Raw genomic sequence first — 27,530 nt, 5'->3', positions numbered from 1 at the left:
GTTGTAGGAAAATACATCTTGGTTCTCTTTGAGAAATGCCTTAAGTGCTTGGTAGACAAGTGGGCTGGTGAGGGTACCGATCCTAGTCGTTTGATTTGGTCTGGAGTTGTCAAGAGGTATCTCTTCAAGTCCTTTTATGGGTTTTGCCACCGTCCGCTGCTTTTCTATGTTCATTATTTGTAGATGATCGTCCATCTCCAACATTTGTTATGTAGCACTCTCGTGCAGCCACTTGGTCTCCACATACCTCTCTTACTCCGAACTCAGTGGGGAATTTGATCATCAGGTGGTAGCTTGAAGTTACTGCCTTCCACGAGTTGAGGGTAGGTCATCCAAGGATGGCATTGTATGCAGACGAGCAGTTGACAACAAGGAACGTAACATCCTTGGTGATTTGCTGAGGATAATCACCAACCGTCACAGGCAATGTGACTGCATCGAGTGGGTATAATTTTGTACCTCCAAACCCAACGAGCGAGGCGTTGGTCGGGACCAGCCGTTCTCTATCAATCCTCATTTGCTGGAACGCTGGGTAGTAGAGGATGTCAGCAGAGCTTCCATTGTCAACCAGTCCCCGTTATGTGTTGTAGTCTCCTACCCATATGTTGACGAGTGCATCATCATGCGGGTGGTGGAGACGTTAAGCATCTTCCTTTAAAAATTCAATGATGGGGTTGTTGATCTGCGCCATCTTCGGTACGAGGCTTGTTTGTTGGACATTCCAGACCATCCTGAGGTAAGTTTTATGGGCCTTTTTTGATGAGCAAGAGGCTGCTGTGCCTCCCACAATCATTCTTACGTCTTCTATGGGCGGCCTAGGACGTTCTTTTTCTCATTGAGGAGCCTATTCTTGTGGTGGGTTTGCTCTTTCCTTATTGACGAACCTCTGCAACTTTCCTTGCATGATTAGAGCTTCTATCTGTTGCTTCAAATCGTAGCAGTCAAACGAGTCATGACCGTGGTCTTGGTGAAAATGACAATACTTTTCTCTGGACCTTTTATTGGGATCTCCCTTCAGCTTGCTGGGGAATGTCAGGGCTCCTTCGTCCTTGATTTCCATCAGGAATTGGTCGATAGGGGCAATTAGTGGGGTTAAGCTTGTGAACCTCCCTATGGGGGGCTTGGAGCACCTGTCCTTTCACGGTTCTCCAGTCCTAGCTATCTTCTGTCCCCTATTCTGCCTTGCATCCTCTTGTCTTTCCCTCTTCTTGGGCTTCTCTTCTCGGGCCAGCAACGTGTCTTCTGCGTTCATGTACTTAGTAGCTCTGTAAAGCCCATCCGACATGGTTTTTGGGTTATTTTTATATAAAGAAAATAGAAACTTACCCTTCCATAGCCCATTCGTGAATGTGGCCACGAGTATCTTGTCGTCAGTTTCATCAATTGAGAAGGCCTTTTTGTTAAAGCGAGCTATGTAAGATCTCAACGTCTCATCCTCTTGTTGCTTAATGCTCATCAAGCATGCAGTGGACTTCTTATACATGTGTCCCCCGATAAAGTGTGAGGAAAATTGGGCACTTAACTCCTTAAAGGTACTAATAGAGTTGGACGTCAACCTGCTGAACCAAACCCTTGCAGGGCCTTTCAGCGTAATGGGGAAGGCCCTACACATGATCTCATTTGCCACTCCTTACAATTACATCAAAGTCTTGAAAGACTCCAGGTGATCTAGGGGATCCTTGGATCTGTCGTAGCTCTCCACCTGCAGCATATGGAACTTCAGTGGAAGTGGGAGTAAAGTGACGGGTGCGGTGAATGGCGAGTCAGTTCGATGGACCAAGTCATTAAGGACGCTAGACACTCGTCCTTTGAGGGCGTTCATCATGAAGTCCATTCGTTCCTTCATCATCTGCATCTCTGCAACTATTTGAGGTGGAGCTGTATCTGCAGTGGATGGATGGCTTGTGTTAGATGCTCTGGTTTGCTTGGGCATTGCTACCTTTCGGCCCCTGTTGGTCCCTTCTCTTAGCGCCGGTGCCTTCTTGGTCTTCCTCTTGAGCGTTAAGCCCCGCATTCTTTTGGTGCAGCTACTCTTCTAGATCAAGGTTTTGCTTGGTGAGGCATTCTACGACATTGGCAAGAGTTTGAACCTGTCTCTTGAGGTTGGTGGTGCGTGGTTCGTCTCCTTGAACATTGTTAGTGGTCGCCATCAAGCGAGTAAGCACCATGCAACTCTTTGTCTAGGAAGCGATAGTATGGCTTACAAGTCGTGTATTCCCACAGACGTTGCCAACTAATAATGCTGAAAATCGTCAATAAGTCACACAGTCCTCATGTGCTCAAGAAAACACCTACACAACATAGAATAAGAAGACCTTAGGAAAGTACTGGTGTGGTACCGGTCAAAGACCCTCCGAAGGTAAAGTTAGAGAAATTTCACAACTCTAGAATGCTAGAGTTGGGAGAAATTATGCGTACCTTTTTTATGAGGGCTTGGTGGTTTTTATAGGAGTGTAGAACTCCTATTTCTTGGGTAGAAAGATATTTCCTTATAGAGAGGATTCTAATAAATGTACGTATTCTGTAGGATTCTTTTCATATAGGGTCCCCATTGATTGAGGGCTATTGTAGGGTGCAAGGTATTTTCATTTAGAATTCCTTGGAGTTCACTTAAGCCATGTGGGTGCCATGTGGCCCCGGTATCCATCGGCCTCGGGCCCTTGTACATAGAATCCGTCCATATAGGGGGACCATTCGTCATGTGATCTATTCGTCCAGTACCTCAATTCATCGTCATATTTTTGATAATCCATTAATTTTGTACCGTCAGGTTTATTTAAACTGATCCGTCAACCTTAATTTTATCCTCTTCAGTTGAGGTAATAAGTTGTTAATAAGTGGATTTTGTGGTGTGAATTTGTGTTAGAACTTCATTCTCTCTTTCCTGTGTGTATGCATGTTTCTCCCAAAAAACGAAAGTTGTTAATGAGAAATAATAAAAATATATAAATTTTGAACAATCAATAACTTTATCTTTTTTATTAGAGGAAATCCATAACTTACCATCTCAATAAATCTCACACACACACACACATATATGTCTTTGTGCATGGGTTTAATCGATGAAATTCTTATTAGCAGTTAACCAAACTAAATGACCAATTAAGTATTTTAAGGAAGAGTTTGGACCTCCATATATAATACAAATACATAAAAGTATCAGCACTTCAATACAATACAAGGTTCTTAACACCTCTTAATGTCTTCAACATCCATGGTTCAAATTCCTTGTTCCTCGAATATCAAATTTAAATTAAAAAAAAAAACAATACGTAAAAAAGAGCTTTTTAATTTTTTTAATAAAAAAAAAAAAACAAAATAAACTTAGAAATGAGTCCTGGTTTGATATTATGATGGAATATATACAATTAAAATGACATGATCATCTCTACCAACTTATTCAGGGAATTGTTGGAAGAACCACCTTCTTTAAGGCAAAGTTCAACTTTCTCCTTCAAATTCTTGGCTTTTTCCCTCATCGCTTCCCCTTCTTTTCCTGCCATTAGTCTTCTTATAGCTTTCTCAATCTCACCTCTATCCAACTCATTCTCCAATTCCAAGCCTACCCTCCATATATGGCTCACATACCTTGCATTCACTCTCTGGTCTCCAAAACACGGTTTGCATATCATTGGAATCCCTTCACAAATACTTTCAAGGGTGGAATTCCAACCACAATGACTCAAAAACCCTCCCACTGCACTATGCGCCAAAACTTCCTTCTGTGGTGCCCAGTTCACAATGCAACCTCTCTCTCCAATAGTTTCTTTGAAAATTAGAGACAATACTTCGTTTTTTGAACCACGAATTGAGTCTGGCCGAAACACCCACAAGAAACGTTGCTGGCTATTGGCTAGTCCCCACGCCATTTCAACTATCTCTCTTTCATCCATGGCTGCTATGCTTCCCAAGCTTACGTATATAACTGAGTTTTTAGTTTGCTTCTCTAACCATGCCATGCAGCTAGCGTCTTCCTTCAATAAGCTACTATTGGGAAGGCCTGGACCAAATTTGTGCAGAGGACCAATGGGGAGGTTTGGAACTTGATATTGTTGTTGGATACGTGCCAATGATGATAGTTCAAGGCAGTCCATGGTATTCCAAATGATTGCTGATGAAGATGTCTTAATTTTGTACATATCAATCACTAGCTGTGAAAAGCTTTCCAATTTTCTACTAATGGGAAAGGGTAGATCCTTAAACCTGAGAGGGTGATGGTTAGGAACTGGGCCCTGTGATACAGAATCTGAAATCCAGATTAGGATTGGTTAGTATTAGTGATTCATGGGCTGTGATTACTTAATTGTGAAAAGATACTGGGGCATTGCCATAGTCATTTCAGATCTATCAGAACCAAATTAGATCTGTTAGGATATAAGTTTGTGAAAGCCCAAGCATCTGCAAACCTATATTTGCACCACAAATAACTTAGTCTGACTAGGATTAAAATAATATTTGGTTACATTTTTTTTTTTCTATAAATACTCAGAGATGTACATTTTTTCACGTAAATATAAATAAAGTTTGATTAGTACTAGGGTATTACAAATTTTACTAAATTGAGTCTATAAATTGATATGTCACAAATCACAAATAGGTAATTCAAATACTCGTTTATGAGATAATTGAAACTCACCAATCATATTCATTACCAAATGAGTTTTTAAGTTTTATCTAGTAAACCTTGTAATATCTTTAATATTTTTCATAAGGTTTTTCTCTCTTTTGACGGTCATGATTATAATCATTACCATTGTTATCATTATTATGTGCCAAATTAATTAAGTATGTTTGAGAATATGAGGATAGAAAATGAAAAGAGAAAATTAATACAAACCTAACACGAACCAAACAACAGCTATATATCCACCCAGTGGCAGAGCCAAGATTTTAGCTTAGGGGGGTAAGATTAAAATTAAGACAAGATATTGATAGTAAAATTAATCTAAAAAATAATAATTCAATGTTAATAAATAAGCAATTATATGCTAATGTAATTGTCACACTTAATCTAATATAAATGTAAATTTTAATTTATTTATTTTTACCTAGTTTAAATTACTCAAGTGTCCTCGATGTAAATAGTTAGTGATAATAAAAAATTGAGAAATTAACTTGAATGCATAAATTTTAATTATGTAATTTGATGATTTCTTCAAATAAATTGAAAAAAAAAAATCAATACAAAAGTGATAAGAATATAGTAATTTGCCTACAAAGTTGTATACATGTCTCATTGTCAGGAATGCTTTTAAAAAAACTAAGTAGAATTCACATTTTCTTTCCCTATTCATCTAAGTAGTTAAACTTTTGTTTCAAAAAAAAAAAAGTAGTTAAACTTTTGAATTATAGCAAAATTTCAAAGTTTGAAATTGTGAAAATGTGAAGAGGTGTAAGAAAAAGATTAGTAGATGCTCTAAGGTTTTTTTTAGGGCTGGTTTGTTAAGGCCATTTGAAGACTCTTTTGTGTGATTTAAATGCTATAAACCATGGGGCCCACTTTGGAGTGAGTTGTTTGGTAGGGGAACTTTTATAAGGGTATTTAGATTGCAGTAATCAATATAGGTAGCTTAAAACATGTATTTAGAGAACCCATAAGAAGGTGTATTCAACACTTAAGTTACAGTTATGAATGACATAATCATAAATATTGTGAAAACTGTGGGACCCACACATAGTCGATTAATTTGACAAAACACAACTGCCTTTTCTATCTCTCCTTCACACGTTAGACAAGATTTCTTTATCAAATGCTCATCTCAGATTTGTACCAAATCAACGTCTCACCGCTATCTCTCTCTCAAATCCACTCTGCTTTCTCTCAAATCAGCATTAATCTTTCAGATGTTCCTCTCAACTTCCAATTGCCGCTCATTACTCCTCATAATATCCCATCTAACTCTCCATATCTTCTAAATCATGGTAACAATTATATCACACCACGCCAATAAATGGATCATGACAGATTGTATCCTAATTAATTTAAATTATAGTTGACCATCTATAGGAAAGATTTTATATATATATATATATATATATATATTTATATATCGACAATGAAGAGAGAACATGATGAGGAGATGGGAAGAAGATAAGATGAGAAAAAGTAGGAAGGAGAGAACAATAAAATTTATAGTAGCAGTTGGTATTCAAGAGGGAGTTTTCTCCATCTTCATTAAAATAAATTATTTTACACTATTCATGTCCATGCTTTGCACACTTTTTCTATATAAAAAATACCCATACCAAACAGTCAATTTTGTGTTTTTAGTTTTAAAAGAATGTTACGAAAATATGTTACTAAACACAATTTTTTTTTTTTTTTTGTACTCAAAAAACGTGTTTTAGTATACTTTTTAAATCACAATTTTCACATTGTTTTAAAAACCAAAACTAAAGTACTCTTACTAAATGGGCCCTTAGCAATTAATCTATAGTCACCATTTTTTTTCCTCACAATATTATTAAGACAACAAATTACAAATAGTAGACAATAAAATAATATTAGTGATAGACTTATATTAAAATAAGTAACAACTTCACAACTCAAAAGTTACAAAGTTTATTTTGAAAAGTATCATGTACTTATAAATAGCATTGCTCATCTTTTAGTGGTATACTTTTTCTTTTTCTTTTTTAGTTAAAAAATAAGTAGAGAAGGGCGACTAGTGTGACTTATTTACCTTGGCGCGAAGTGGTAACTTCTACTAACGTGTATAGAGGAATAAAAAGTTTTTTTTTTTTTTTTTTTTTACCATGGGGAAAGTGAATATGTGACAAAGCAAATTGACCAAAATAGTACTGGTTGTTTTTTGCTTTTGCTTTTGATTTGATTTTTTTCTTTTTCTCCTACAATCCTACTTCATTTATCTCCTGTCATTCTCTTCTTCTTCTTCTTTCAATAAAATACTCAATAAGTCATCACTTAAAAAAGAAAAAGAAAAAGAAAAAACACATACTGTTTGAAAATATGTTATTTGAAATATAGTACAAAACACATTTTTTTGCATTATGATTACTTTAAATAGTTGTTTTCTCAACACCCTTTAAACAACGGTTTTTACATAATTTCAAACATCAGTATTTAAACACTGCTAATAAACGAGCCTTTTTGTTAGTGCAATGTGCAGACTACTTTCAAGTTTTCAACCACGATAAAAGGCCATTATTAGAGCATCTTAAGCAGCTTAGCCATATTTTGGAATTGTTTGTTAAGTAAGCAATTACTTTTATATTTTTCCTACATACTTTTTTAAAATACTTTCAAACAAACTCTTTATAATTTTCCTATCCTATTTAAATATTATTTATTAATTTATTTTATCTTTTTATTCATTTCCAATAACTATATTTTTCAAAAAATAGAAAGATGTGGAGAGAGAAAAAAAATAAAATATTAGTTTTTCAGTTCATTTTTACAAATTTTTAAGCCACAAATTATTTTGCTCATCTAAAATAACTTCCAAATAAAGAAAGTGATTGTAGATGAGCAAAAACAATTTGCCTCATTTGGAGATATGGCTAGACTTGGTTTTTAAGGCTTCACTCTCAACTTTGTCTATGATTTTGATTTTAGCTCTTCCTATTGGAGATGCTCTTATACATGATTTTTGGTGAGCTTAGGAGGGGCAATTGCCCCCTCTCGCCCCTCCCTTGGCTACGCCTTGTTTCCACCTAAACTTTCCTAATTCCAATTATACATTGTAAACTGCTAACTAAACATGCTCTTTAGGACTCATATAGTTCTACTTTGTGTTTGGTTATTTTATTAAGAAAAAAGATGCAATAATGAGTAGAATATAAATAAACTATAATTAGTATAATGTGGAACACAAAATAGAGGTCATATAAATCTAAGACAGGATATTGTGCATACCTTCTAAGGAAACAAGACCTTCAAGCTTGAGTTGGGCAAGGGTGGTGCGAGCTATAAGAGTGGCAGCACTGGTGGTTCGTAAAATGATACTTGGAAGCTTCAGAAAATTAGCCACGGTCTCAACGAAGAACATGAGTTCATCATAGATGACGCAAGCGATATCGTCTTGCTGTCCTCCCGTCACTATTTGTGACAAGCATTCCTGCAAATGCAATTTACAGTTTACATTTAGCCTCTGTATAAGACTTAGTATATCCCCGGATGAGATTTCTTGGACGGATAAGCCATCCGGTATTGGAAGGAACTTGAAATTAGGGTGGTTGGAAGGATTAGGAGAATTAAATTCAGTGTGAGCAATGGTGATGGAGAATCCCTTGGAGTGAAGGATGGTGCCTAGTTGAAGCATGGGATTTATGTGACCTTGGAATGGACATGGCAACAGAACCAACCGGCGAGATATCTGTCCATTCTTTTCCATCTCTCTCTCTCTTTCATGCACAGGGGGGTTCAGCTAATTGAATTGTTACTTGCTGCTGTCTCTTTGAGCTTTATTTAAAAACGAAAATCGTATTACACCAGCCATTCCTAGCAAATTATATATTATTAATGAATTTGCCAGAAGTAAAGTGACAGCTTTGGCTTGCAGTTAGATAGATTATAGATTCTATACTCAGAAGAGGCCAAAATTGGGTAAAGAGAAAGAAAGTGAGAAACTGCGGTGAAGTTTGTCTTTTATTGGATTCTGTTTTGCTATCCAATTTGAGTTTGATCTCTAAATTTGATTATGAGCTGGTAATATCGTTTAAAAAAAAAAAAAAAATTTAAATCAAGGTACCCATCTTGTTCATTTTTTGGAAATCGAGGCACTATATTGGCTGGCGTTGTGAATTAAAATAGGAACCGTCTTATCAAAAAAAATAAATGGGGACTGTCCAACCAATATGATCATTCTTTGGACGAAATAGGTAACTAACCATAAAATCCTAACAATATAATTAGTTGTCAACGTTTTCAAACTATTTTTTTTTTTAGCACCTCGAGTCTCAGAAAGTCAAGCTGTGCGCTCATACCTCGAGTCTTTGATGCTCGATTTTTATAGTTTGACCTGGCCTAGTTCCACGTGGCATCCCACATGGACCTCGAGTCTCAGAAACTCGATTTCCAAATCAAAAAAATTTGAAAATATTTTAAGTATTCAAGTCTCTCATCTACAAACCAAAATACCAAAAAAAAAAAAAAAAATCAGATCNAAAAAAAAAAAAAAAAAAAAAAAAAAAAAAAAGAGAAACCCAAAAACAAGCTCCAGGCCGGCAAACCCCAGGCCGGCGCGACCGGCGCCGCAGTGCGGCCAGGGTCGCGCGCGACCCAGGGCTGCGCGGCCCGAGTCGCGCAGGCCGCGCGAGCCTGGGTCGCGCAGGCCGCGCGAGCCTGCGACCCGGGCCGCGCGAGCCCTGGGTCGCGCCGGCGGTCGCGCCTGTTTCTGGGTTTTTTTTTTTTTTTTTTTTTTCTTCTGGCTTTCGGCTTCTTTCTTCTTCTTCGGGTTTTTTTTTTCTTCATGCTCTGATTTCTTTCTGGGTGGCTGTGGTTTATATATTGGCTTAGACCTCGAGTCTCTGAGACTCGAGTTCCATGTGGGATGCCACGTGGAACTAGGCCAGGTCAAACTATAAAAATCGAGCATCAAAGACTCGAGGTTATGAGCGTACAACTCGACTTTCTAAGACTCGAGGTGCTAAAAAAAATATAGTTTGAAAACATTGACAACTAATTATATTGTTAGGATTTTATGGTTAGTTACCCATTTCGTCCTCATTCTTTGGCTATGTTCCTTAGAGGATCCACAGCAGTGAAGCTAAAAATTTAACTATTTGACATCACAAAAAGTTATTTTATCTATTTTACTTACACACATGTTGCAGTAATGGATCTATTTTAACTTTTAACACAATAAAATAAAATAAATATCACAATAAAATAATATATCCACTTCAATAAAATAATATATAAAACCTAATAAAAATTAATTGGGATAATTACAATTTGCCCACCTGTGGTTTGACCCGATTTCTATGTGCCTACCTGTGGTTCAAAGTTTGACACTTTGCCCACCTGTGCTTGTTACCGTTACCCAGCCGTAACTCACCTCTCCACTCTCCGTTACTCTAACACCAAATAAGTAAAAAAAACATTCCAAAACGGATCAAAACTAATTATCACTCCTAGAACTCACTCTCACTCCCAAAACTCTCAAAACTTACTCACTCCTACAACAAGCATCGTTTGAGACTCTTAATTTCAGATCCAAGCCGAGGAAGCAAGTTGCTAACAGTTGCTCCTCCTCTGTTCAGCTATGGGCTTTGATTCGCAAACTTTCCAATGGAACTGGGTTTTGACCGTGGGTGGGTTTTGATCGTGCATGCGCTTGGGTGCCACCGTGGTTATTGAACTTGGGTTTTGAGCTTGCGTGGTCCTCTGTTCAGCATCAACAGGTAGATCAAAACCCTCTTTAGTTTTTAATTTTTGAAACCTAGGGTTTGAAATTGGGTTTTTTTTTTAATGTTTTTTCAGGTTTTTTATTCTTTCTTTGAATTTGAGTTTCTTAAACTATTCTTGATTCCATGTTTCTTCGAATTGGGTTTTTTTCTCCTTACTTTTGTTTCATGAAAGATTATAATAGTAGTTGTGTAACTAGTTGCTAATTTAATCACAATATGAAGTTGTTGAGTTGTTGTTTATATAAAGCCACTTTCTTTGATTATATTTTTATAACTTGTTTGATTTTTGTTGTTTATATACAACCTCTGTATGTGTGTGGAGAACAATGCAAATGTGAGGGACCACGGACCACAATGCAAATGTGAGGGCCCATATAATCTATCTATGGTTTTGTTAAGTTAATTTATCGATACATCTCTCTCATGCTAATTGCTTTCCTTCACATGTCAACTACTTTCAAATTTTCTAATACACTTTCTTGGCTGAGAAGTGATATGAATTGCATACATTTGAAATGTAATTAACTTGACTTAGATATTTAGGAAAGATGTGGGCCATTAATAGGAGTATGAGGTCTAAGAATGGCTACATATAATTAGATGTAATTTTTTTTTTTTTCACGTTACCGCAATTAATTTATAAAACATGTCTATCTAGATGATCTTAATCAAATTTAAAGTTGTAGCTGTTTAGTTATATACATATATTAACAAGGGATAATTACAATTTACCCACCTATGGTTTGCCCCGATTTCTATGTGCCTACCTGTGGTTCAAATTTTGACACTTTGCCCACCTATGCTTGTCACCGTTACCCAGCCGTAATCCACCTCTCCACTCTCCATTACTCTAACACCAAATAAGTAAAAAAAACATTCCAAAATGGATCAAAACTAATTCTCACTCCTAGAACTCACTCTCACTCCCAAAACTCTCAAAACTTACTCACTCCTACAACAAGCATCGTTTGAGACTCTTAATTTCAGATCCAAGATGAGGAAGCAAGTTACTAACAGTTGCTCCTCCTCTGTTTAGCTATGGGCTTCGATTCGCAAACTTTCCAATGGAAGTGGGTTTTGATCGTGGGTGGGTTTTGATCGTGCTTGCTCTTGGTGCCACCGTGGGTTATTGAACTTGGGTTTTTATCTTGCATGGTCCTCTGTTCAGCATCAGTAGGTAGATCAAAACCCTCTTTAGTTTTTAATTTTTGAAACGTAAGGTTTGAAATTGGGTTTTTTAATGCTTTCTTCAGGTTTTTTTATTCTTTCTTTGAATTTGAGTTTCTTAAACTGTTCTTGATTCCATGTTTCTTCGAATTGGGTTTTTTTTCTCCTTACTTTTGTTTCATGAAAGATTATAATAGTAGTTGTGTAACTAGTTGCTAATTTAATCACAATATGAAGTTATTGAGTTGTTGTTTATATACAGCCAATATGAAGTTGTTGAGTTGTTGTTTATATAAAGCCACTTTTTTTTATTATATTTTTATAACTTGTTTGATTTTTGTTGTTCATATACAACCTCTGTATGTGTGTGGAGAACAATGCAAATGTGAGGGACCCATTTAATCTATCTATGGTTTTGTTAACTTAATTTATCGAGACATCTCTCTCATGCTAACTACTTTCCTTCACATGTCAACTACTTTCAAATTTTCTAATACACTTTCTTGGCTGCTAGCCATATATCTAATGCTTATTACATATGCATGTACAGCTTCTCTAGATCCAATTTAAATGACCTTTTCTTAGCCAATAAAAAAAAAATAAACAATGGGTGCCGCGTAGTTTCCATCACTGTCTTAATGTGCTAATATTGTATCATTATGAAGTTAAATGTCTATTTATTTTTATTGTCTTTGCCTTAGTTGTGAGCTTTGTACAACAAAAAATTTCTAATATGAAAGATCTCATATTCATGTCTACCAGTATTTTGACTGAACAAAAATTCTTTGTAACATAGTTGTAATGTAATGGTTGAGTCTTTGCAAAAGGATAATTATGGAGAACAATTGGGATACACCTGATAGAAGAAAAATGTGTAGTAAATCTAGTGGTAGAATATGATGCATTTAGTAGTCTAGCCTTTATGGTACCTTTGATTGTTGAAACCTTTACAATGCATTAATGCTGGACTTCAATGTGAGTTTATCTTACTTAATTTGATAATTGTTAACAATGGTTTATGCTGTCACACATGCTGAAAATTTGAACTATGCCTCTTGTAACAGATTTGTTGGTCTATAAGCTTGTAACAAATTTTTGCTATGTTTTCATCAACCGGCAATGGCTCTACAACTAGTGGTTTCTACCATGCCGAAGATGGTCATTTATGTACCATTAAGCATTGTGCCCTACGAACAAGTCGAAAAGCTGGTAACTATGGAAGAAGATTCCTTGGTTGTAGTCAATTTAATGTAAGAAACAATTACATTGTTGTATTTGAATTGAATTGAATTATTAATTGTGATTTATTGTGAACTGTGGAATTAATTGTTATAATTGTAATGATTAGGTTGGTTCCAAATGTGGCTTCTTTCAGTGGGTGGATAATAAAACTTGTAAGAGTGACCGTGAAAGGATAAGTATGCTTGAGAATGAACTGCAGCTTGCAAATCAGAGAGAAATGACAACTAGGCAAATGAAAGAAAGATCTAACCGAAGGGAAAGAGAAACTCATGAGCTTTATGTAGAAGTTAGGGAGAAACTTAAGAGGGTTAAAGAGAGTGAGAGATTGTACAAGGTTGCACTAGTTTTGTCATGGTTATTTTTCATTTTTGTAATGTTGTCGTTGTGTTTTGCCTCAATGAACAACAATGTAAGGGTGAGGAACCTTAATCTACCATGATGCTTGGGAGGGAGTTGAAATGTGATTAGGTAATTAAAATGTCATTTTATCTATCTCCTGAAATGGAAAGTGTTGTTTTTGTGCAAATATTCTTTAGTATAATTTTTTTTTTTTTTACTTCATTCTGTGATTGATATATATTGGCACAAAGTGTTATATGGAAATGTTAATAACGTGAATGGAACTTGGAACTTGCCAATGATTAATAACCTTCCATAAAAGCATTCTCATTTGGGTTTGTCAATTCACATTTTACTTTGTGTTGGAAAGATTGTGCAATAATATAAAACGAGTTGAGAATCCCTTTGTTTTGGCCTATATAAATAACTATGCTGTGTCATATACTTGTGTCATAAAAATTGTGCACATAATTTTGCTGTGTCATATAAAGATTGTGCACATAAAAATCACTCCTGTTAAGCTCAAAGATAAAGCTCAAAGACTGTGTACATAAAGATTGTGCACATAATTTTGCATATAAAGATTGTGCATATAATTTTGTTGTAACATAAAGCTCAAAGACATAATTTTCTTTATTGTGTCAATGCACACCTGTGTAGATCCACCAAAAGCAAAACACAGTCCTGTGTAAATCCACCAAAAGCAAAGACAAGCATAACACAACAAAATACTTTATCCAACCAATGCATATTAACTACTTTTAATAAAAATGAACAGTCATTGTGACTTTATGTCACATGCATTCAAAATTGCCAATATTGTTTTTGGCACATCCTGTGACTTTACACATCTTCCAACCAAAACCCAACTACTAATCCACTATTGTATCAGACATACACATCTTCCAACCAAAATTGCCAATATTGTTTTTGGCACATCTTGTGACTTTACACATCTTCCAACAAAAACCTAACTACTAGTCCACTATTGTATCAGACATACACATCTTCCAACCAAAATTGCCGATATTGTTTTTGACTTTACACATCAGACATACATTAAGCGTGGGGACTACATCAAAACAAGTGGGAACTATAACAAAACAAGTGGTCTGCTACTTTAACATCTTTCATCTTCATTTACTGCTTTTAATGCCCTTGCCAGCTGCCTTCTTGCCCTTTCCACCAACTAGTTGAAACTTTGTCGGCCTTGATACACCACACGTTCTGCCTTTAAACCCCTTAGCAGCACCACCACCACTTCCTTCACTTGGTACACCACTAGTGCTCACAGATGCATTTGGCTGCATAACCAAAATCCAGCAGTTAGTAAAATGGTCCAACAATAGCAAGTAAGAGGAAAAAAATAAACAAAATAGAAGAAAGCAGAGATGCCTGAGATGGTAAAGAATCCCATGTCTCTCTAAGGGTATGGAAGCTCGTCTATGAGGATGAAGAGAACCAGTTGGCTCTAGATCTAGTTGTTGGAGGTTGAGTTGCTGCCTCAGATCTATTGTTTGGTGTAGGTTGAGATGCAGTTTGACCAAAAGCTGTATATGTAGGCTGAGAGCTAGTACTTGGTGGCTGAGATGCAGTTTGAGGTGTTGCAGTCTGCTTTGTTTTTGTAGATTTACTGCCTTGTGCCTACAAAGAGGGCTGTAAAAGTTAAATACACATGAAATATAGGAGGAAATGAATATATTTCAAAGCATGGAAATACTTACAGCATGTGATTTACCAAGTCTATCTCTTCTCTGCCATGGAGTTTCACCAGTAATGTCTGCCTTGCACCCTCTTGCATTATGTCCTTCTTTCTTGCACTTCCCACACTTAATTGTCTTGTTCACTCTAGAAACTCTATAAGGGTTCCTTGGCTCTTCAGGATCTCTTTTTCTTTGCTTTGGTGGTTTGCCAGGTGGTTTATACATATGAGGAGCAACAGGAGCAAGTTGGTTAGTCTCAATCCACTCAGACTAACCAGACATTAGCTATATTATCTCTTTGTAAGTTTCAGCAAATGTCTCTTTCAAGTAACAAGGATGCATATAGTCCTCCACTCTCTCCAGGTTCTTAACAATAGCAGAGATCCCATGTTTGCAAGGAAGTCCTGTCAAATCCCAAATCCTACAGCTGCATGTTTTCTTAGCCAAATCAACCATATGTCTCTCACGACCATTATCAACCTCATACATGAAGCTGCCTGCTGGAGTAGCACTGAAAGGTATAGATTCATGTTTTAACTTCTCTAATTTGTCTTGAATATTAGGACAAACCTTTCCAGTGTATTTTGTTATACCTTTTATCTTTTTGTATTGTTTGGTCATGAGCCTAACTCTGATCCACTCCAACATTGCTAAAATTGGCTTATCCCTAGCTTCTAAGATCAAGGCATTAAAAGACTCACTCAAGTTATTAGCTAAACAGTCACACAAAACTCTACTACTAAAGTGAGACTTAGACCATTGTGTAGGGTTGATGTCAGCAAGATACTCCCATGCCTTGACATCCAAATCCTTCATTTCCTGCATTCTTCTCTCAAACTCCCTCATTGTTGTGGCTCCAGCACATCTCCACAGTGCATCCTTCAACTCTAAGCCCTTATGATCTATTTTGAAATTATTATAGATATGCTTCACACAATACCTATGCTCACAAGTTGGGAACAACATCTCAATTGCAGGTATAAGGCCCTAATTCATATACAAAACAGATCAAGTAAATGTGTTAGTTAAACATGTTGAACTGAACTGAAGCATGTATTATTGAACTTTAAATATGTGGGTTAAATATGTTAGTACAATTGTAGGTCATACCTTCTATCTATCAGTGATGAAGACCAGATTAAGTTGCTCTGGATTCCCAATGTCATCTAAAAATTACTATAGAAACCATACCCATGAATCTTTGTTCTCTTGCTCAACAATAGTAAATGCAACAGGGAAAATATTATCAATTACATCTCTAGCTATGGCAGAAAGTATTTGCCCCCCAAATCTCCCTTTCAGGTGGCACCCATCTAAACTAATGATTAGTCTACAACCTCCCAAAAACCCAAGTTTTTGTGCATTATACCTGATATACATTGTCTTAAATTTGGGCTGTGCATTTTCATCTTCCATTTGAGTTTGCAAAATAACCCTACTTCCTTTATCATTCAATCTTATCATCTCTGAATAATCCCTAAGCTTCCCATATTGCAACTGTTCATCCCCAGTAATCAAGTCAGTAGCTTTCCTTTTTGCCCTATACACTTGTCTGTCAGATATGTCAATTTCAAGTGCTTCCTTCACATGATGTTGAACAGCAGCCACTTTCCAATTGGAGTTTTTGTTAAACTCCTGCATAAACTTCTTTGCAACATAACTTGAAGTCACTTGGCTGTGTTTGAAGGATCTAGGGCAGGTGCACTCTGGATTGAATGTTTTTATTTGGAATGTCAACTCCTTAGGTAGTTGAGATGCATAACACCTCCATCCATATTCATTTATGCAATAAACTGAAATCTTCTTCTTCTCATTCAGCTTGAACTTGATATCTACTGGCTTCTTTATGGCATATTCCCACAATGCCTCCCTAAAGACCTTAGAGTTTGGAAACTTCATTCCTTTCTTTAACTCTGGTTTTCTCATGTCAGTTTGGACATTGAACTCAGGTTCTTTTGCAGCAGTAGCTGTTACTGGCTGATCATCATCAGACCCCACTAGACTTTCCATGTCATCTTCAAGAGGTGGGTCATTGTTAGCTGTAGTAGTCCTATGTGGGGCTGCATGTGTAGATGACCCATCATCTCCTTCAGAGGGCCTATGTGGGGCTGCATGTGTAGATTGCCGATCATCTACATTTCCAAATACATCATCATCAAAATCTGGCCCCTTAAACCCTTCCTCTAACCAATCATCATCACTCTGACCTCCTTCAGCATCCACATTACCTCCCTCATGTAGAACCACCACATTATCATCATCATTCTGAACCACCTCATGCACATCATCATCATTTGCTACTTCCTCATTACCAAATGGTTGTTCAACTGCAAGTGGCTTCTCACCACCCTCAACATATAATGTTATCTTATCTGTAGGCCACGCAACATGAATCTCACACATATAAACTACATCATCATCTCTATTTATAAGCCTTAACCCTTGCTCCAAATTACCTCCAGGAATAAGATAATGATATCTACTTGTACTAACTGCCCCCACATCAGAACAAATATCTTGTATTTCAAAATAACTAAGTCTACCTGGGTCACCATTATCAACAAATGAAGTACTACCTCCTAAATATACCAAATCCGGGTTCCACACAAACTGCCCACCATGATGAATCTCAAAATTGAATGCCAAGTCAACCATTTACATATAAAACACAACAAAATAAAGTATGAGATGGGCTTGCATGCCAAATCCAAATGTCAACCCCCTGCCCAAATCCAAAAGCTGAACAAAAGCTGTAAGGTTGTGGCTTTTGATCATTTTACGAATATGGGAGTGCAACATGTATTTATATGAAAGGATCAATTATCTAATTCTATCATGTTGTCCAATTTCAATTAGTTTCAAGCTTATATTAGTTAGTTTTAAGCTTAATGCATTAGTGCATTAGTACTTGGCTGCATATATCAATTAGTTCCAAAAAAGTGCTCACAATACAATTTCAAGCTTAATGCAATTTCAATTAGTTTCAAGCTTATATCAGTTAGTTTCAAGCTTAATGCATCAGTGCATCAGTACCTGTACTTATATCAGTTAGTTTCAAGCTTAATGCATCAGTGCATCAGTACTTGGCTGCATATATCAGTTAATTCCAGAATGGCCCTATACAAACTAATGCATCAGTTAGTTCCAGAAAAGTGCTCACAATACAATTTCAAGCTTAATGCAATTTCAATTAGTTTCAAGCTTATATCAGTTAGTTTCAAGCTTAAGGCATTAGTGCATCAGTGCATATAGCATATATCAATTTGCATCAGTGCATATTAATTGCTATAGGTCCCTATATTAATGGCCTTATAGCATATACAATTTGAATCTTAATTTCAAGCTTAATGCATCAGTGCTCACAATCTAATTCTACATAAATATATACAAATAACATTCCACAAAAACAATTAAACATTCAAAGTAGCCATGTTATATAAAATCCTTCAAAACACATACCCAAATCGAAAAAACACACACACAGCTGGCCATTTTAGAATCCTCAATTCTATGTGGCAACTTGGCCTCAAGCAATAAATCAAGTGTCATATTAACAGAGTCCAAAAACAAAGTTTCTTAAACTGTAAAAATGAGGAGCAATTGTAGAAAAAAAATTGGGCTTTTGCTCGGAAATTTCTTCAGCTGGGAAATTTCTCCGATGATGTAAATAAACAAATTTAGGTTTTTGCTTAATTAATCAATCAGTTCCATGGTTCAAGTGTCATATTAACAGAGTCCAAAAACAAAGTTTCTTCAACTGTAAAAATGAGGAGCAACTGTAAAAATAAATAAATAAATAAATAAAATAAAATAAAATAAAAGGGTTTTTGCTCGAAAATTTCTTCAACTTGGAAATTTCTTCGACTTTGTAAAAAAAAAATTTGGGTTTTTGCTTAACCAGTTCCATGGTTAAGTAGGAATCGAATTTGGAAGAAAGAATTTTAAATAAAACCCACTTTGGAAGAAGAAATTTTAAAACCCAATTTAGAACCCTAGATTTCAAATATTAAAAATCAAAAAGGGTTTTGATCTACCTGCAATGGCTGAACAGAGAAGCAATAACCCTGATCTTCCTCGGCTCGGCTCGGTTTGCATGCACGATCAAATCCTAGTTACCTCAAGTGCAGCGAAGCACATTGCACAATGGGAGTAAGTGAGTCTTGTTGCCACAGCTGAACAGAGGAGCTGTCTTCCTTGGCTTGGTTTGCATGCACGATGGGAGTGAGTGAGTGAGTGATTTTTGGGAGTGATAGTGCGTGATTTTTGGTGAGCAAGCCGAATGGGAGTTTTGGGAGCGAGAGTGAGTTTTGAGAGTGTTTTGATCTATTTTTGTGTTAGAGTAACAGTGAGGGAGAGGTGGGCACACGACGCATAAACGGTAACAAGCACAGGTGGGCAAAGTGTCAACATTTGAACCACAGGTAGGCACATAGAAATCGGGGCAAACCACAGGTGGGCAACTTGTAATTATCCCTATTAACAAAGAAGGTATAGTCTAGAATTCATTCCTATTTAAGAAGATTATTAAATCTTCTAATGTTGCAACTTAGGTTTTGATGATGGAAAGTTCTAGACTAAATTGCCACTTATGTTGATGACATAGTATGCCTAAATGTACATTAGAAAAAATGCAATGACCAATGGAAACTAAAACCAACAGGCACAAACCATGAAGTCGATATAAACTAATGCAAGAGTAAGTAAGACATTTTGTCAAACACATGGTGTGCACAAAATTTCGACATTAGAATGTACCATAAAATCGATAATGAACAATCCTAAGTGTGGGATGAGCACATCAAATAGTTCAAACAATCAAAGCCAAGTCAGAAATCCACACCTCATGTATCAATGTCTAAGATATAGGATTTTAATGTCTAAGATATTAACGATTGTTATTATAAATAAAAGAAATTAATAGTTTAAAACAGAAATATACAACTTATTTACACATTGAACAGTTTTTGTAACACAACAAACAACAATAACAACATAACAAATAGATAGAACAAACAAATTGAAGACTATCAAACATATGAAACTACAAAACTAATTAAATTATTCCATGAATAGTGTAAAGCCAAAAACCCAACTCTTCCATGGCTTTTATATCATAAGAAAGCACATGATATCTGTCTTAATTGATGTTAAACCTTCCAATTCGCAAAATAAAATATAGAAACTAGAATTCAAAATCATACTGTTGGTTTTTTGGGACAGTGAGAAACCAACCAGCAAGTGGAAAAATAAGATTAATAAGAAAGATGACAGATTTAATATACAGATTCAATATAGCTAGAAAATCAGAATGAACATACCCAAAAGAAGTAGTGCTCCAATTAAGTAACCCAGCAGTAATAAATTCAACACCCTGGGCAGAAACAAACGTAGAAAGAAAAAAAAAAAAAAAAAAAAAAAAAAAAAAAAAAAAAAAAAAAAAAANCATACCAAAAAGAAGTAGTGCTCCAATTAAGTAACCCAGCAGTAACAAATTCAACACCCTAGGTAGAAACAAACGTAGAAAGGAAAAAAAAAAAAAAAAAACAACCATCAAACAAAAGAATAGAGCACAGCATGAAATAGTAAAAGGAGACAGATTTAATATATAGATTCAATATAGCTAGAAAATCATAATGAACATACCCAAAAGAAGTAGTGCCCCAATTAAATAACCCAGCAGTAACAAATTCAATACCCTAGGAAGAAACAAACGTCGAAAGGGAAAAAAAAACCATCAAGCAAAAGAATATAGCACAAAAGAAATTGGAATGTAGGGATACCTCAACTGAACAACCCCGCTTACCGTTAGAAGACAGAGAGGAAGGAAGGAAGGAAGACAGAGAGGCTACCGTAAGAAGCCAAAACAGAAGTTGAAACCGTAGATCAGGAAGATGAAACCGCGAGTGAAACAGAAGAACAGAAGCTGAAACCGTGAGAATAAAAAAGTGGGGAAAGGGAAGGGACTAAACTTGAAACAATGAAACAAAACGTGGGACTGGGAGATAGGAAGTTGTAACTGTGAAAAAACATCAGGGATTTAATTAAAAAGGCTTTGGGTGTGGGCTTGGGCTTTGCAGTGGAATTAAATGTATAAGAAGTGGACTTTAAAGTAGAGATAGGGCTAGAAATAATTTTATTTTTATTAGTATTTTAAAATTGGTAAAATCTATTTTAAAATTAAATTAAAAATTCAGAAAAAATGATGGGAATGACGTGGCTCAATGTGAGCGTAACAATATTAAATGCTACGCTTCAGCTTTTAGTAATAATATATAGAATATAGATAGATATAGATTTTAAAATTGGAAAAATCTATTTTAAAATTAAATTAAAAATTCAGAAAAGAGGATTGGAATGATGTGGCTCAATGTGAGCGTAGCAACATTAAATGCTACGCTTTAGCTTTTAGTAACATATAGATATATGTACGGCCCCAAGATGACCAGGCCCATTTGGGCCTTGAGTTCAAACACGAATGTTTCGGGCCCATTGTTCCCATTTCCTTTTCTTTTTCTGGGATCCCACCCTAAAGCCCACACAAGGTGTAGGCCCAGGTTTTACCACTTAGTGTTTGCTTGGGAAACTATTACCGGACAACATAGGCAAGATAACTGTCGAGCATCCCACCATGAACATGACCGGCAATACCCTAAAGCATTTCTGCCGGTCATACTCGCTAAAGTGGGAATCAAGTTCCAAAGCCACCTTCGCCACACCCCACTCCCACCTAACCAGCCACTTATAACTGATGACATTGGACCTCTTATTGCATTAATTGCAAAAACAATCATAACACCCCACTAATTAGAGTACTATAAATAAGAGAGGTAGGAGAGTGGAGAGGGGATGGAAGAATTTTGAGAGCAAGAGAGAGAGAGAGAGAGAGGGTGAGAGGAAAAAGATAGCCAAGTAGAGGAAGAAAAGTGATCTCATTGGATTTCTGTGCTGAGAACCACCCATTGTGGGAAATCCTATACCCACTTCTTAAATAAGTTGTGAGCCCAGGTAAGGCCTAGTCCATTTGCTCCTCATTTGGCCCGCACAATATGGATATAGATTATAGATAGTGTTTATTTTATTTGTAAATATTGTTTGATTAGAAATGTCTACTAAAAAATATGTATATGAAAAACTTTAAAAAATAAAAGAAAAATTAATTAAGCCTCAAAAGAACCAATTGATAAATTTGTTATTAGTAATAAATAAAATACAACACAAAATGAGATGTTAATAAAATCATATCGTAGATCGACAATGTTCCAAGAAAGATTAACTAGTGGATTAGTTATCAATTGAAAATGAAATGTTGGAATAACTTAAATACAAAAAATTTAATTAGTTAATTTTAAACTCGTATATTGTAATATAAAAATATTAATTTAATTTATATATAAATATAAAATGGACCATTTTAGTTCCTTGACGTAGACACGAGTTTAAAAACATTATTTGGCCCCTTTTTGCGGGATTTGACGGAGTATTAAGATCGGAGATACCTTTAGTATATTATATTTATATATGACCTTTCTCAAAAAAAAAAAAGTATATTATATATGACAAAGATAGTAGCTAATTTTTCTTCTCATTGATGAAAAAAAAAAAAAAAGATAGTAGCAAATTTTCTATCAAAATAATTCTCAAAAAGGGGGGAAAAAAATCCTTAAGAAAAAGTCAGTATTATATGACAAAATTTAACTGAAATCCATTTCAGTTTGCCGTTCTCTTACTTCTCAGAAAGTCCCTCCTTCATCTTCAATGGCAGAAGCAACAAAGAGGTATTTGCTGATTTTTTTTTTCATTTGACACTTCCCATCACAGCCTCTAAACCTTATATATAACAGTATGACACCCATAGCTTTTTTTTTTTTAATAATACTAATAATATCAAATATTGGGATCATGTTTTTTCAGGTATGCAGTAGTTACAGGGGGAAACAAGGGGATTGGGTTTGAAACATGTAGGCAGCTGGCTTTAAATGGGGTCACAGTGTTGTTAACATCAAGAGATGAGAAAAGGGGTATTGAAGCTGTTGACAAGTTCAAAGAGTCTGGCCTCTCTGACCTTGTGCTTTTTCATCAGCTTGATGTCACTGACCCTGCTAGTATTGCTTCCCTAGCAGATTTCATCAAAGCCACTTTTGGAAAACTTGATATCTTGGTATCATCCTAATTCAGTTTCTTGGAATATATTTTCTGTTTATATATATTGCTTTGTGTTAGACTTGCTTCAGATTTCATCAAAACCAGATTTGGTATGCATTTATTCTAACTTGTTTAGCTACCATGACTCCATGATTACATGACATGGTCCAAAGATGTGGATATTTTCTCCCTCTCTTATCTTCATTGAAGTATCTGCCAACTTTTTTATAATAATCGTAGGAGGCTGTTTGTAGTGTCCCTTATCTCCTTCGTCTAATTTATATTTCCTTATCAAATTATTCTTTGTACCATCATCAACTCCTAGATCTCGTGCATTGAATATACGCATCCTCCATCTCACAATGTGTGGGCCTCATAGTCGTGTGAGACCCACATGTTGTAAAAATGAGGATGCATAAGTCAAATGCATGAGATACATTCTCCAGCTGTGCAGATGGCAAAACATGACCAAAATAATCTAACTTTTCATACGTGTAGAGAACATGAGACTGTACCCATGCTGGCTTCAACAAGTTCCAACATTTTCTTATAATGATTTATCAATTCTAGAAATAAAAAGCAGTTTAGGAATTTAACTTGTAAAAAATTTAAAGAAATGTTATATACTACTGCTATGATAGACTCTTCTTTTGTACTTAAAACTGAAAATTGGAAGCATAACTGTGGTTAGTTACTGAAAGGACGTATATGAAATCTAGATCACAATTCTGTTTTCTTATTTAAATTTATAGAAATGGAAGATTGGAAATGATGGAATACTGTGCAGGTGAATAATGCAGGGATTCTTGGAGCCACTGGAGATGCTGATACTATAAGGACTTCAGCTTTTAATGCAAACTCTTTATATATGATTTATTTAGTTACCACAAACTAACAGTTTGCAATTATATTCAAATTTGAGGAAGAGCAACTTGCTTTTAGGTCACCATTGTTAATGTAAAATTATAGGTACCATTGTGACCTTTCAAGTTTCAATGCCATGCATTCCTCTATTTCTTTCCGGAATTCTATTTGAAATCATTCTAGCACCTAGTAAGTTGCGTCAAGGACTATTTTAGTTTGATATAACTATTTGCATTCTTAAAGGGAAGGTTATTTAGTCAAATTTAGATACAGTTTATTTAGCTCCTCAGCAGCTTTACCAAATCCCTTGTGCTTCTGATAAGATCTTGCTATATTTAGCCATTTGTTGGTGGGCTTTTTAAAAATATGACATGCCTGTAGCATTCTCCAAATAAATTTTGATTAGAAGGATGAAATCTATTCTTGTTATGTATGGGGTTGTGGAGTTAGGCATTACAAGGTAAATAGTCAATCAACAGCTTCCTATCAAATATAGCCTTCAAAGTATGGGATGTTTTACTTCCAAGAGGATTTTTTTTTTTCCTCATCAATGCAGGAATAAGGAGAAATCACTTGGAATACAATGGTGACTCAAACGTATGAGTTAACTGAAGAATGTCTACAAACAAACTATTATGGTGCCAAAAGAATGGTTGAAGCACTTAATACCCTCCTCCAGTTATCTCATTCACCAACGATTGTCAATGTTTCATCCGTCATGGGGAAGCTAAAGGTATCAGAAAGCATCATTTGCATATTTTAGTCACCCTGATGAAAAGCTCCATCAAGTCTTTTACCAGTTATAAATTTGGTTTGAAATACAGTTATGTTAAATTGAAAGTGGATGATTCTGCGTGAGATTGGCTTAAATTGAGCTCAGAAACACATGATTTAATTCAATGCCACTTAAAATTTGACTGACTTGAGTCTCTCAGATATTTTTTTTTTTTTTTTTTTTAAAAAAGAGTAAATATATTTCTTTTTATAAATGGATAATTGACCAACATAGACTTATTGTTGCACCTTGATTTACCCTCAATGTGAAGAGTGTTATTTGGATTACAAATCATCAACACATTAATAACTTAAAAAATTGTATTGCTGATATTGGTTGTTGCTAAAGTTAATAAATTACTATTGTTAATGTAGTGGATACTTTGAGATGAAATCGTGCACTACTGGACATAATCTGTTTCTATACTGGTTAACTAATTGTTTATCTTTCAAAAAGAAATTGGTATTCTCTCAAAATAGCATTCATGGAATTATATGAACCACTCCCTATAGATATGGAGTTCTTTTTTTAACATCAATTCTGAATCATTCTCCCATTAAAAAAATTAAACTCAATTTTGCTTTCAATGCTGTTCCAGGAGATACCAAATGAATGGGCTCAAGGAGTGTTAACTGATGCTGAAAGCCTTACAGAAGAAAAATTGGATGAGGTATTAAGTGAGTTTCTAAAAGATTTTAAGGAGGGTTCCTTGGAAGCAAAAGGTTGGCCTGCTTATACATCTGCTTATATAGTCTCCAAAGCAGTTTTGAATGCCTACACAAGGATTCTGGCTAAGAAATACCCATCTTTCTGCATAAATTGTCTTTGCCCTGGCTATGTCAATACAGACATAAACTTCCACCTTGGCCCCTTAACAGCTGAAGAGAGTGCTAAAAGAGTTCTAAGGTTAGCACTGCTTCCAAGTGGAGGTCCTTCTGGCCTCTTCTTCGCCAAGAATGAACTGACACCTTTTTAATTGAAGACAATCTGTTTCTATAGACTTATCAAAATATTTGGCTCTCTAATGTTCATGCACTTCCCCTTTCACTTATGTTCTCTGTCTCAGATTTGTGATGTAATAAGGATATGCCACTGTTAAGTCTCTTATCAATACGGGCTCTTTAATGAAGAATCAATGTGTTTCTGGTGCTTCTTGGAAGCCAATATTAGTTCTTGGTGATGATATGTTTCAAGAGAAAATTGTTGGTTTGCAAGGGATTGTCACAAACATTAGAGGGACATTTCTTAGTTACACTAGATAAAATCAGATTTATGATGGTTAAGAAAAGACTTGATAGATTGAGGAATCTTCAAGTTCTATTGGCTTCAGAAAGATCCATCTGTTTAGGATATAGCATGGTTCAATGTACGCTATAACAATGCTTTTTTTTTCTTTTCTTTTTTTAATTATCATAATGGACAAAGTTTGGCTCCAAACCTGCTTGAAGCTAACTTTTTCAACCAATTATATTCTGAATATATCCATTGGAAATATTAGAAACTCTTACAAAGTTATACTGCTTGATAAATCTTAAGATAATCTTTGGATTATTTTGCTTGTCTAGAAATTTACTAAATAAATGAGTTTATGAGTTTCAAATTAGATAGTAAACAACATTGAATTGAAATAGAATCTCCATAAATAAAAAACATATAAGGGGCATAAAACCTAATGAAGGGCTTGAAAAATATTAATCTAATTGAAATTTTTTTAGAGATATAAAACCCCAAAAAGCCACATCTAAGTGTAAGCTACTGCATTTGAAATAGGAACAACATAAAACCTATAGCATATGCCATGAGGAGAATGATATATCCTGGCCTCTTCTCAAATAAAAGGCCAAGCAAGTCCCCAAAATGGACAATTGAGTAGGATTTGATTGCCCAAAAGGCCTTTTAGAAGAACCAGAGATAGTCCCTTGTGGGTGCGGAGAAATTTCCTCCCAACCAAAAGTTAGTGAAGAAAGTGCTGACCAATTTCCTGGTTGTCCAAGTCCAACCAAATTGGTGCTCTGTGCTCTCGTGACGTGAATAAGTGTTTTGGATTGCGGGCCATCTATATATTGGAAAGGTACTACAAAATAAATTTTCTATTCTCACTGGATCTGGATCTAGTGAGGTCGAATTGCAATCCTTAAGTCAACATTTCTTAACCTAAACTTTGCATCATCATCATTATTTTTAATATTATTTTGCTGAATAACCTAAACTTGGCATTTCCAAACTCACCCACCCCTTTAGTCTTCTTTTTATACATATATATATATATATATATATAAAAGATAGATATTCTACTCTAAGTCTAATCTAAGTGCAGATATATGTAAAGCTCCCTCTTGGAGACTTAAACCCCAACCTTTACTCTCCACACTCCACACTCCACAAGCACTTATATTTGTAAAGTAATCATCACATCAAGGGTATGCGATGGTCACCTTCAATCTTAATAAGGCATGAAAATGATACAAGGCCAAACAAATTTTCCATGATAATATATGAGCAAAATTTAGATACATAAGTTTTAATATTAAAAAAAATGTTATCTTTTTCAACAAAAATTAAATTCAAATTTACTATGTGTTTAAATTTAATTGAAAAACTTAATGCATTGTAACTGTACCTAATACTAATGATTATTCAGATCATTTTTATCTTTAAGAAGAAAAAAAATAGCCACGATATTGAGCAGCCATTAGAATGTAATGTTAGCTACCAGCCGACAAAGACATGAATTTCTTCAAAGAGTATTAATCAGCTGGAAATGTCTCCTAACTTTTTTTTTTTACCCTTTAATAAAAAAAAGGTCCATAGGGGTGACCAGTCGATCTCATTTAGGCGTAATTATGTTTAGTTCTGAAAGCAATGTTTTTACAGACAAAACTAGGATTTTATGAATAGGGCAAGAAACTATAAACCAACAAACTTGT

General features: G+C 35.4%; 2 protein-coding genes and 1 pseudogene across 2 annotated transcripts; 1 reads left to right on the top strand and 2 right to left on the bottom strand.

Annotated features, from left to right (window-relative positions):
- Window positions 1-1,138: 1,138 nt before the first annotated feature.
- LOC111986252 (uncharacterized) lies at window positions 1,139-1,483 on the bottom strand. Its single transcript, XM_024017887.1, has one exon. It carries the CDS (start codon window positions 1,481-1,483, stop codon window positions 1,139-1,141), a length of 345 nt encoding a protein of 114 aa, XP_023873655.1.
- A 1,841-nt stretch (window positions 1,484-3,324) lies between these two features.
- Window positions 3,325-8,487, bottom strand: LOC112015550 (UDP-glucose iridoid glucosyltransferase). Its single transcript, XM_024047955.2, has 2 exons — window positions 7,877-8,487; window positions 3,325-4,246 (listed from the first exon to the last, which is right to left on the bottom strand). Exons 1-2 carry the CDS (start codon window positions 8,352-8,354, stop codon window positions 3,369-3,371), a joined length of 1,356 nt encoding a protein of 451 aa, XP_023903723.1. The 5' UTR covers window positions 8,355-8,487; the 3' UTR covers window positions 3,325-3,368.
- A 13,925-nt stretch (window positions 8,488-22,412) lies between these two features.
- Window positions 22,413-26,040, top strand: LOC112007697 ((+)-neomenthol dehydrogenase-like; annotated as a pseudogene).
- The last annotated feature ends 1,490 nt before the right edge of the window (window positions 26,041-27,530 follow it).

The sequence above is a fragment of the Quercus suber genome, unplaced genomic scaffold (assembly GCF_002906115.3).
Source record: "Quercus suber isolate HL8 unplaced genomic scaffold, Cork oak 2.0 scaffold_119, whole genome shotgun sequence".
NCBI classification, from domain to species: domain Eukaryota; kingdom Viridiplantae; phylum Streptophyta; class Magnoliopsida; order Fagales; family Fagaceae; genus Quercus; species Quercus suber.
Note: the sequence above shows the minus strand (reverse complement) of the source record. Positions and strands in the feature narration are given on the sequence as shown.